Source organism: Capsicum annuum, unplaced genomic scaffold, assembly GCF_002878395.1.
Source record: "Capsicum annuum cultivar UCD-10X-F1 unplaced genomic scaffold, UCD10Xv1.1 ctg1183, whole genome shotgun sequence".
Taxonomy (NCBI): domain Eukaryota; kingdom Viridiplantae; phylum Streptophyta; class Magnoliopsida; order Solanales; family Solanaceae; genus Capsicum; species Capsicum annuum.
The window spans coordinates 545,274-558,107 of NW_025816940.1; the positions used below are offsets into that span (position 1 = coordinate 545,274).

General features: G+C 33.2%; 1 protein-coding gene across 1 annotated transcript; it reads left to right on the top strand.

Moving 5' to 3' along the window:
• The first annotated feature begins 8,668 nt into the window (after window positions 1–8,668).
• Window positions 8,669–11,262, top strand: LOC124890080 (blue copper protein-like). The gene is made up of 3 exons (XM_047401952.1): window positions 8,669–9,053; window positions 10,028–10,480; window positions 10,748–11,262. The coding sequence occupies exons 1-3, from the start codon at window positions 8,867–8,869 to the stop codon at window positions 11,134–11,136; spliced, it is 1,029 nt and encodes a 342-aa protein (XP_047257908.1). The 5' UTR covers window positions 8,669–8,866; the 3' UTR covers window positions 11,137–11,262.
• Window positions 11,263–12,834: the final 1,572 nt, after the last annotated feature.

A 12,834-nucleotide genomic window follows, 5' to 3' on the forward strand; every position in this document is an offset into this window, starting at 1 on the left:
GGTCTTGGTACCTAAGTTCATCTTAGTACAGCCTTTCACCCTTAGATAGATGGTCAAGAAAAGAGAACCATTCAGACTCTAGAAGATATGCTGAGAGCATGTGTTGTCAATTTTAAAGGTAGTTGGGATGACCACTTGCCTTTGATTGAATTCGCATACAATAACAGCTATCATTCCAGTATTTAGATGGCTTCATTTGAGGCTCTCTATGGTAAGAGATATAGATCTCTAATTAATTGGTTTGAGGTTGGTGAGGCCACAGTAGTAGGTCCTGACTTAGTGTTTAATGCCTTAGAGAAGGTTCAGCTGATCAGAGAAAGGCTTAGGGCAGCCTAGAACTGACAAAAATCATATGTAGATGTGAGGAGAAAAGATCTCAAGTTTGTAGTTGGTGATTTTGTATTCTTGAAAATCTCTCCCATGAAGGTGGTAAAGAGGTTCGGCAAGAAGGGAAACCTCAGTCCCCGATATGTTGGTCCTTATAGAATTCTCAGGCGTTTTAGAAAGGTAGCTTATGAGCTTGAGTTGCCTTCAGATTTAGCTTTAGTACACCCAGTGTTCCATGTCTCCTTGCCAAAGAAATACACTGGTGACCCAGCAGTCATAGTTCCCTTAGAGGGTATAGATATTTAGAATGATCTCTCTTTCAAAGAGGTTCCAGTTCAAATCCTGGATCATCAGATTCAGAGGCTAAGGAAAAAAAAAGTTCCCTTGGTTAAAGTTCTTTGGCGGAATCAGTCCGTTGAGGGAGCTACTTAGGAATCGAAAGAAGATATGCAGACCAAGTATCCTCACCTCTTCTCCAAAAACTTAGACTCGGCTTAAGGTAACAGTCTTCCTTAGATTTACTCAATTTTATGTTCAGATATAGTCATAAATTTGGTATTCTTTACCGTTGCATATTCAGTCATGCAATCATGAATTAGTTCAGTCTAGTGCTCATGCATCAAATATGCATGTTCAGTATGAAAACTATGCCTATCAGTACTTTTAGTCATGTATTCCATGCATCAGATATGCATGTTCAGTGTATAAACTAACCTATCAGTGTTTATCAGCTTAATTAGTCTCATTCGAGGAGAATGTTCCCAAGTGGGAGATATTGTAATACCCCATATTTCTCAAGCTTAATTTAGCTCTAAGTACATGAGTATTCCTTCATAAAATTTTTAAAATACTCAATATTTTTCAATTTAGAGCTTACTAATACGTAGAAAATTCAGTTAGCTTTTCAACAATATAAAGTTCACCCGAATCCGCTACTTAGGTAAAGAGTTAGAGCCATTTTTGTAAGACAGTGTACCAAATTGGCACCCAGCGCATCGCAGAGACCTGCCAAATGGCAATGGTCATTTTTCGGTTAGCCAGCGTGATACTACCGCATCGCACCACTAGCTAAATTCTCAATTGTCATTTTTCAGTGCTTCATCACGATCATGGTGCATCGCACCAAGAGGTAAATTCGCAGTCAATGAGTTGGCGCGATGGCACCGCATCGCACCAAACCTCCAGTTCCCAATCGTCCAATTTCCAGTGAGCTGGCGTGATTCCACCATGTCGCGCCAGCATGAAAATTTGAATTTTATTTTTTCGTGATTTTAATTTAGGGGCTATTTGGTGAATTTCTAAAATCCCTAATTAGCCTAAACACGAGATTAAAGCCCTAAATACTCTATTATTTCATTATTTCCTCACTTTCTCTCAAGATTAAAATACTCTCTCTAAAAGGGACAAAACCCTAGCTTCGAAAAATCAAGAACAAACTCAAGAATTTCTCCAAGAACCTTCAAGAACTAATATTTTCAGGTATGTTAGGTGTTCATTTATGGGTTTCTTTCACCCATACAGTCCAAGAATCCATTTTTTAAATCATGAGATTGTTGATTTATGATTTACATGCTTGAAATTAGATTGTATTAATGTTCATGACATTAATTGAGTTTTAATCCATGATTAATTGTGGTTTCCATGAAATTGAAATAGCATGTATATTGAATTGTGTATTTTCCATGTTATAATCCTTGAATTTGCAAGTTTAGGCATTGTAGTTGCAATGTTTATATGATATTCATGATTATGTGCATTAAGTTGTACTCCCCAAGTGGTTTATAGAATGTCCATGTAAATTAAATGGTGAAATCATGACATGCTAGTATATGTACAAGCTTATGCTCTACATGTGTTTGATAAAATGTCTCTATGAATGAATTATGGACAAGTGTACATTGTTATGTTTCTCAAGATCATGCTAAGCTCTACTTTTCGTGCTATCAAGTCCTGGGGATATTTAATACCTGAAAATCTAGTTGTTTCCCCATAGCTACAGTAGTTGCAAAATAGTATCAGTCATGTCACGATCAGTAGAACTCAGTCAGTTACAGAACTCAGTAGTACTCAGCCAGCGACAGAACTCGGTAAAATTCAGTATCAGTCCAGCCTAGTTCAGTATAATCAGTTCAGGGTCTATTCAGTTGAGAGTAGGATTCAACACCGAGTGAACCCAAGGATGGGGACTCACCTGCCAGTAGAAGGTGTGATCTTTAGGAGAAATTAAGAGTTTGTATAATTACAATAATAGGTTTGCTAATTTGTAGAAATTAAAGAGAAATATATAATAAGTCATAATATATATATATATATATATATATATATATTCTTATTGGGTTATCGATTTACCCAATAGCCCAATAAGAAAAAATCAAACCAAACCAATAACCCAATAATTTTTTCTAAAACCATTAAAATATCGTTAACCCAATAACCCAAAAACAATAAACCAATAATATTTTTATCAGTTCGGTTTATCGGTCGGATCAGTTTTTGCACACCCCTAACTGACACTCTTCCAATTGGGGTTACAGGTTGGACCCCAGTTATCTTATTTGGGGAATATCGGTTAGATGATTACTTCCCACAGTTTCAGTTTCAGTATCAGTATAGAACTCAGTTCAGTTCTACAGAATCAGGACTGTCAGATACAGTCAATCAGTTTCAGTAACTCAGTTATCAGTAATCTCAGATATCAGTTACTCAGTTATCAGAACCCAGAACTCAACTTCTGTAAAAACTTAGTTGCAGTATACACGTATATGACATGTTATTATATGTACAAACTTATGCTCTACATGTGTTTGATAAAATGTCTCTATGAATGAATTATGGATAAGTGTACATTGTTATATTTCTCAAGATCATGCTATGCTTTACTTTTCATGCGATTAAGTCCTGGGGGTATTTAATACCCAAAAATCTAGCTGTTTACCCAGAGCTACAGTAGTTACAAAATAGTATCATTCTTGTCATGATCAGTAGAACTCAGTCAGTTACAGAACTTAGTAGTACTCAGTCAGCAATAGAACTCAGTAAAACTCAGTATCAGTCCAGTCTAGTTCAGTATAATCAATTTTGGGTCTATTCAGTTGGGAGTAGGATTCAGCACCAAGTGAACCCAAGGATGGGGGCTCACCTGCCAGTAGAGGGTGTGATCCTTAGAATCAATCCTTGCATTCTAGAACTATGTAGCTAGCGTAGGTTGAGAAATCAACCTGCCAGTTGATGGTTGATAAGGTGTTTTAACCTGCCCGTTGAAGGTACCACTATTCTCATTAGAGTACCTATCATATGAGGGTAACTCTTCAGTTTTCTTTACCCGTGGCACGGTACTGATGCCTTCCAACTGAGGTTAAGGGTTGGACCTCAGTTATCTTATTTGGGGCATGTCGGTTAGATGATTACTTCCCACAGTTTTATTTTCAGTCTCAGTATAGAACATAGTTCAATTCTATAGAATCAAGGTTGTTAGATACAGTCAATCAATTTTAGTAACTCAGTTATCAGTAATCTTAGATATCATTTACTCAGTTATCAGAACCCAGAATTCAGCTTCAATAAAAGCTCAGTTATAGTATACACGTACATGAACAGTATTGCATACTCAGTATCTATAGTAGTTTCAGTTATCCATGTACTCTCATACTCAGTTACTCTATATCATTCAGTCAGTTATTGTTCATGCATATGAACCCTTTCATTCAGCCTTACCTTATCTAGCATACCAGTACATTCCACGTACTGACGCATACTCTTTTTTTTGCTCTATGATGTCTCATATCATAGATTCGGACACTTAGGTTCCTAACCGCGTATAGACAGATTCAAATTCAGCCAGCAGTGTCAGATTCAGTAGTGAGTCCTCATCTATCGAGGATATGCAGTTATTTCAGTATTTTAAGTAGCTTCAGTATTTCAGTAGTCGGAGTTAGTTGGGGGGCTTGTCCCATCAACTCCATATTCAGACAGTTCAGTCAAAGGATTTTTAGACTAGACTATCAGACAGTATTCAATTTTGTAGATTATTATTACAGTGATATTCTTTATCAGTATTCAGATTTTGAACCTTATGGCAATTCAGCCTATTTTTCGCACTATTTTTAGTATTATTATTCAGTGCTCACAGCAGATATCGGTTATGGGTTAGCTTGTGGTCCTTCGAGGTCGTAAACATCGTATAGCGTCCGGGGTAGAGACTCGGGACATTACATTACAACAATCACCTAATGCTTCAGAACACACAACTGACCCAGAAGAGTAATCCTTCCAAATCACCAGCAGTCACTTGTTTCTTCAAAATAAAACTGTGCAGTACAGGTAGCATACAACTAATTAGACGAGGAGAGTAAGACAAGCAAACAAATTACACAAATACAATCATACAAATATTTATACACATTGTAAAAATTACAGCACAAATGAATTGACCCACAACAGGCAACTAATAAGAAAGAAAAAAATCTCAGCAAAATTAATTATATTTCAATTATAAAAAAATAACATAACTAAGATTAAAGTACTAAAGTCGGTAATTGTTACTTCTATATTTTTAATAATGCTGGCACACTTACTATCTCCAGTAGCCCAGAAACGAGTTAGCTATTCTGTTTTTGCTTGTTTTAAAATTTCAGACTTCAAAATTTGCATCCACTCAATTGACCACTTGGTCATACCCTTATTTTGTATCAAGTAGTAAAACAAGTATCAATTGACAATCTAATAAAAAAATTTACAAAAAATGTAAACATATTATCTCGGTTATTATCCGTTCCTCTTATAAAATTTTCTTCAAAAGATGCGACAAATTTTTCTTTAAATATCTAACATGCTATCTCAGTTATTTTCCTTTCATTATGAGGTCAGTTAAAGGGACATATACAATAAAGCTAAAATAAACTATCAAGATGGATTGGTAAAAGCAATTAGCCAAAAAAAAATGAAATCAAAATCCACATGCAAGATGAAAGAAATAAAATTAGAATCCACTCACAAGATGAAACAAAAACGAAATGAAATCAATAACAATTTCAAAGAAGAAATTTTAATTTTGTGCTACCCATTTAGGAAAATGAAATTGAGAGTTCATTCTAAATTGATTTGGGGGAAAGATGAGAGATGAGTTTTGGGGGAAAATCGGAGACAGAGAGATGGGTTTTTGGTCAAATAAAAAAATGAGAAAAATGTATTGTAAAAGGAGGCAACACTAAATTGATCCCGCTATTTTTTTTTATGGATAGAGGGGATTAAAATCCTTGCAAATCTCAAAATTTTAGCGACATGTGTTTTATCTTCGCAATTAATATAATTTTACAGAAGTTAAAATACCTCCACAAATAAATCCTCGCAACTAGACCTTTTTTGGTCGTGACCCACAGTCCCGCACAAGTATGGAGTAAGTCTATCCATTTGGACAGATGAAAAAAGAATTATCGAAAATCAAAAGAATCATAAGATACTAAAAGGTCATTTGATAGGGTATACAAGAATACATAGTGCAGAATATGGTGTATTAATTAGTAATGACTGCATTAATAATGTTGATATTAGTTACACTTTCATTAGTTATGTTGAGATTTTTCTTATAATGTGTTTAGTTTAGGATATTAAAAATTAGATGCATTGCATAATTTCTATAGAAAATACCTTCCACAAATATGATGGAAAAGATATGAAAAAAATTTGAAAGGATACTTATGTCTTTAATAATACTAATTAATATATGCATTAGAATCGATTACATTGCTAGTACCATAATTTTCATGTATTAATATATAAAAACTTTTATACCAAATGAAATATATAATTAAAACTTATTAAAATTAACATATGCATTATGTTTGCTAATTCACCTTACCAAACTTATTCGTACTTCCAAGTGAATCATATGGCATTGACTTCAACCATCAAAGCCTATAGTGAATATCATTAGAGAGGTATATTTTTAATATACTATTATCGACCACTCAATCGGTCAAACTTGGTGCAATAGATGGTTCGATTTATAATCACCAAACAGTTTAATGGACACAATCAAAAAAAAAAAAAAAAAAAACATATATTTTATACAAGAAAAAATCCAAAAACTAGTGAAAAGAGTAGTCAATAATTGGTGCAAAAAAGTCCAAAAGGGGTGGGTGAACTTCCATGGCGTAACGCGGCACGGCGGCAGCCCAAAAAGGTCCATTGTCCAGAACACACGCCCATTTTCACACATCTAATGGGTCAACTTCTTGACCTAAAAATAATTAGTAAAATATTCACTATGTTTCATGTTGTTATTCTCTAATTGGTTAAGGATGTGTTTGGTATGGAAATAATTTTTTGAAAAATATTTTTTTATTTTTTCTTGTTTGATTATAATAAAATGTTGGGAAAATATTTTTTAAAATAATTTATTTTTCTCTATTTGAGGGAAAATGACTTTTCTCATGAGTCAAGGAAAGTCATTTTTCAAAAAATGACAAAATGACAAATGTGATTTATGCCTCCACCCTCGCCCCTCTTCCCCACCCCAGCAACACTTATATTCACATTACTCAAAAAAATTCACATTTCTCAAAAATATTTTTCACTGTGTTTTGTTGTAATTTTTCACTGCTTGAAATAAAAAATAGTGAAGCCGAATTTTCACATTTTTCAATGTTCGTTAAATGTACTGTTATTTTCATATGCATAGAGAAAGACCTACCTATGTTACTTTTGCTAATTGCATATTTCATTTTGTCATCGATGTAGCTTGTTTCACAAGGTTGAATAAGCTTGTCGTTTCATTGTATTAATATTGATTGTAGTATCTTGAGATTGTCCTAACAAAATGTTGAAAAGTGTCCTATATTTGCTAATTAGTGGTTGCTTAAATTTTAGTGAATTGTAATATTTTAGTATTCGATATTGATATTATTTGCTATGCTTACATTAGTTCTTACAAATTGTTGAGTTGCTAGAGACGGTAATATACTAGTTAACAGTTAGTAATATTTTCTAAAAAATATTTTTTCACTCACCAACCAAACATTAGAAAATGTTTTTCTGAAAAATATTTTCTACTCACCAACCAAACACCATAAAATATTTTTTCGAAAAATATTTTCCACTCACCAACCAAACATGAAAAAATAAGTAGAAAATCAACTTATTTTCGAAGAAAAATTTTTCCAGGAAAATATTTTACATGAAAAATTTTCCATCATACCAAACACATCCTAAATGTCGGTCGAAGTCAAATGTTAATACCGTCATTTGCTAGAAATTGAAATGGTAATATATTGATTAACGCTTTTACAAGACAAACATAAATCAATACTCGTTACATTTCCTATTAGTTTAGCTGTGATGTTGGTTAGATTATGTAAATTTTAACAAACACTATCATCAATATACACAAAAAAAAAGTTATAATATTTAGTATTTATCATATGATTTTTAAATATCAAGATTTTATATATAAGATGTTGAGTTGATCCAATTCAATTTAGCTTCGAAAAATAGTTAAATTAATTTTCAAAAATAGAAACATGACAACTAATTTGAAACAAAAAAAGTAAAGATTAAAAAGTCCAACTGAACCAAACATGCCTATCTAAGTATAACGTTACAATCTTACTAAATACTGTTTCATACATTTATATTATTATTGTCTGATACATTAGGATTTTTACTAAAAGAATTTATAATAAAAAAAATAAACATAGTACAGGACACAAATGTTCACTTTGTTTTTTTAGTAGTGGTCTCATGAAATATTCAAATAGCACCTCTAGTAGCGGATTAAGTATATATTAGTTAATAAGCTTAGCTAAATCTAATATTTTCGAAATATAATTTATATTTATACCTAAAAGATTAACAAAATATTGAATTTTAGTCTCATAACTTGGAAAGTACAATAAGTTTAATGATAAAAAAAAGTAAACACGTCGAGTTTAAATTGTAACCCCAATCAATTTTAAACTACTACAACTTGGTTGAATTAGTGGTCGTAGTGCTATGCTTGTAATTTTTTGTTCTCGGAGTTTCTGGTGATGTTTGTTGTTTTCGGGTAGATCGATGTTAGTGTTATTTTGTAGTAGCCTTGTGTATGTTATTATCCGTTGTTTTATCACTACCTATTAGTTCTTGCTCTTATATTATGTCGTTTTCTAGATTGTTTTAATCCTGAGCTAGGGATCTATCAGAAACAGCCTCTGAAGCTCACTTCTAAGATAGTGATACGAACTGCGTACACAATACCCTCCTCAGATCCCACTTCGTGGAAATACACCGAATATATTGTTGTTTTTACTTGTATGAGTTGGTTTCTATATTATATTATTGTTCTCCTCATTAATCAATTTAATCCTATGTTGGAACGAGTCACCCTATCCACCAAAATGGAAAAGGAAAGAAAAAGAGAACTCTTTTATTCTCTATAAATAGAAACCCATTGCCATCCCAACACCACAACTCTTAAACTCTTTTCTATCAAAGAGAAACACACAGAGAGCCAAATCAAGCTCAACAACAGGGGCGACTTTGATCATTAAGAACACAGTGCAAAATGGCAAGAAAGTTGAGTACTTTATTACTTGTTTTTTCTACAATATTTGTTTTATTACAACATGTTTCAATCGCACAACAAACTCATGTTGTTGGTGATGCTTTGGCTTGGACCGTTCCTAATGGTGGCGCCTCCGCTTATTCCTTGTGGGCCGCCCGTAAAACCTTCGCCATCGGCGACACTCTTGGTTAGTATATATATACACACTCACAGCATAAAGATTTTATATACTTCCTCTGTCCCAACTTATATATATGTCACACTTTTCCTTCTAGTCAATTTGATATTATATGTCACACTTTTCCTCTTAGTCAATTTGGCATTTCTACTTTTAATGATAATTTAACTTGTAAATGTAAATTTCACTTTTAATAAGATGATTTATAGCTATTCAAATACATATAACTTATTTTATACTGCAAATTTTAAAAGTCTTCTCATAATTCTTAAACTTATGTTCAATCAAATTATAACACATAAAATAAAACGAGGATGTAAGTACTATTTAGTGAATTTTACCATGAGATATCAAGTTAGTATAAAAAGTTTTCCCTCTATTTATCTTCCCTCCTTTTTTTTATATTTATCTTTTGAGTAATCTAATAATATAAAAAATGAATTACCTAATAAGTGACATGCTTGTGTAGATATCGTTTACCCCTCAAATGCATAGAATATAAACTAAATTAACATTCCACATTATGTTGCTTTTTGTTAATTATGGTTAGTTTAGTTTACTTTAATAAAGTGTTAATGGGTAATGAGGTGAGGTAATGCACCTTTTCCTTTTTCTATTACGTAGATTCCTTCCCCCGCTTGTATTTCTTAATTTAGTTTATATTTTGTCATATCTAGTGGCGAATACGTACAAAGTTGTGGCAGCTAAATATATTCTGTAGGCACACTACATTCTTTTCAACTCTTATGTATATGGTTAAATAATTTTTAAAAGAGAACATTATTTATCCACACCATGATTAAATTATTTGGTTCAAACAAAAACATGTAAATTAATACTAATCCCGTGGTCCATACTCACCACCTAAAATCCTCGGAAATTCCCAATTTAGAGTCGGTGAATTTAGAATAGATATACTTTTCACTGTTTTAACTAAATAAATTTAGAATAAATTTATTAGGACTCTTTTTTTTCTTATGCAGTATTTAACTTTACAACGGGATTTCATAGTGTGGCTGAGGTATCAAAGGCAGATTTTGATTCATGCAATACTGCAAGCCCAATTTCAATTTCCACTAATGGGCCAACAAACATTACATTGAGATCTGCTGGATCACATTACTACCTTTGTACCTTTCCAAGACATTGTACCTTGGGCCAAAAATTGGCTATCAGTGTCTCCGGCTCCGGCTCTCCCACTCCTCAGCCGACTCCTGCCAGGCCCGTCACTCCTCCCACTGCCACCCCGGCTACGTCTCCTTCATCAAACCCATCGAGAGCTCCCGCCCCATCAGTGTCGGTCGCTCCTGCACCTGGTAGTGTAGCCCAAACTTACATTGTTGGAGATAACATGGGTTGGAATGTACCTACTGGTGGCCCAGTTTCTTATCAAAGATGGACTAATGGCAAATCCTTCAAGGTTGGAGATACTCTTGGTAAGCACTAAAATTCTGAATTTCATTTCATAAAATTACTAAATCAAAATAAAAAATCACCCTGAAAATTGGATACTCTTACTCTCGTAAAGTATTCTAATGAATAGATAGGATGAAAAAAAGATTCATCACATGAATTTGCAACGGCAAATTCCTTAGAAATTGACTAGTCGAAAGCTTTTCTTGCAATATTCTCATGATATATGAGTACTCTACTAATAATTGTTGATTTAAGATTTTAATCTTAACATTATTTTTTCTATACAGTTTTCAATTTTGTCAATGGGGCACATAATGTTGCAACAGTTAGCAAGGCAGCTTATGACTCATGTAACACAACTTCTCCAATAAACACAATTAGCACTGGTCCAGCTAGAATTACTCTAACAAATTCTGGTGAACACTACTACGTGTGCACATTCCCTAGACATTGTTCATTAGGTCAAAAGCTAGCCATCAATGTCACCGGCAGCGACTCGGCCTCCCCCACGCCTTCCATTGCCGCCACCCCATCGGGCTCCACCGTCCCATCCGCCCCCTCGGGCGATTCTCCGGTCACTTCACCACCCGCACCAAGTGCCTCAGTTCCATCTTTGGCTGTTGCAGCTTTGCCAGTCACTTTCTTGTCATTTGCCTTACTTAGGTTGTTGAATTAGAGTGTACTATAGTGTTGATTTTATGTAATTTTTCTATTGGTTCTTTTTCTTTTTTTGGTTTATCTTTTTGTATGAATTTGACATTTTTATTGTTGCACCAATAAAGCTGAATTTTTTGGATTCTTATCTAGATTGTTTTTGTGGGGGGCGGCGGGGGGGGGGGGGTGTTGATTTTATTGTAATGACATTTAATTTCAAAATTGGTGACAAAACATCATTTGTGATTTGTCTGCTTGTGTGTGTTTATCATGCATGACAATATTAATTAGGAATATTAGTGCTGCTTGACTTTGTTGTCTTAATAACAGACATCCTCAATACATCTTCCTTACCAAAATGGACCAGATTGTTTTCTTTTTTCATTTTTTAATTATAGAAAATAATATTCGTGACAACGTTCATATGTTATTAGAAATATTTTAAGATGAAAAGTCTTTTAAAAATATAGAAATTAAAGGAGGACAAGTTTGTTACTAAATAATAAAAATCAATCGAGAATTATTTTATATCTCTGGATATATTACTGACGAATTGTCAAAAAATTCGATTAGTTACGAATTAGAAGAAACAAATTACCACCTTAATTAGCGACGAATTCACTACTTGCTCATGCTTTTCTTTTTCTATCTGAAAGATTAATCCTTTACCGTCAACTGTTGAATATATCTTCTTTGATCTCTTTATATTGGGGTAGGGGAAAGAGAAATGATGGAAGATTACAAGATGAAAATCAAAAGTTTAAATAATCAACCAACTGAGCTACTAACATTTTCAACATTTGAATACATCAAACATGTATTTCTATTGTAAGTTAAACATACACACTATCAAAGAAATTTGATTTTAAAAGGTTGTAGGACCTGACTTTTGGAAAATAAAACTAGCGGTGATTAGCAACAAACATTAATTCAACGCACTATCAGAGTTTGTTGCATGTATATTTCTTTTTGTCTGTGGAATATTTTTTAAGAAATATTGCCCTAAAGAAGTTCAAAATGTGTTTGTTTAAAGTTTGCTAAAAGAAGTTACACTCCAGATTTTTATTTTTCTAATGATTTGAGGGTACTTTTGAATGAAAAGTTTCTCCATTAATTTCAATTTACTCAAAAATCTCCTTTGACATTGTACCGGTCAGTGCCACATTGAATTAAGGGGTTTATTCAAAGTTTTTCATCGAAAAATTATATTATATAGTCAAAAATATTTTTATGTATATATAGTAGATGTTGAATCTCCTCCGACTAGTCTGTATATTTACTTCTGAACTCCCTCAATGAAAAAATTCTGACTCTACCACTGATAACCTGATTTATCCTTGCACATTCAAAAACATAGCAGTTGCAGATTTCCTGATCATCAAAAAAAGAGGGGCCAAACAATTGAAATGTGACATCAAGGGTGTGATTGGTACGAAGAAAAACATTTTTCAGAAAAATGTTTTCCAATTTTCTCATGTTTGGTTGGCTTAAAGGTTTTGGAAAATATTTTTCAAATCAACTTATTTTCCTCAATTCTGAGGAAAATGACTTTCCTTCAAAAAGTACGTGAAATATTTTTCAAAACTCTCTTTCAACCTCACTATTAAGTTGAAATATTCATACAACTCTTAAAATCATCCATCCCTACTCCGACCCTCAATCCTCCACCCCCACCCCGCCCCTACCACCCCTATTACAAAAATACTTTAATTTTTTTTTT

What these genes read in the sequence shown, in the direction of transcription:
- LOC124890080 (XM_047401952.1), top strand. Translation starts at nt 8,867, where the DNA reads ATGGCAAGAAAGTTGAGTACTTTATTACTTGTTTTTTCTACAATATTT. An exon ending in CGCCATCGGCGACACTCTTG is followed by an intron (nt 9,054 to 10,027) that starts GTTAGTATATAT and finishes TTTCTTATGCAG; the next exon opens with TATTTAACTTTACAACGGGA. An exon ending in CAAGGTTGGAGATACTCTTG is followed by an intron (nt 10,481 to 10,747) that starts GTAAGCACTAAA and finishes TTTTCTATACAG; the next exon opens with TTTTCAATTTTGTCAATGGG.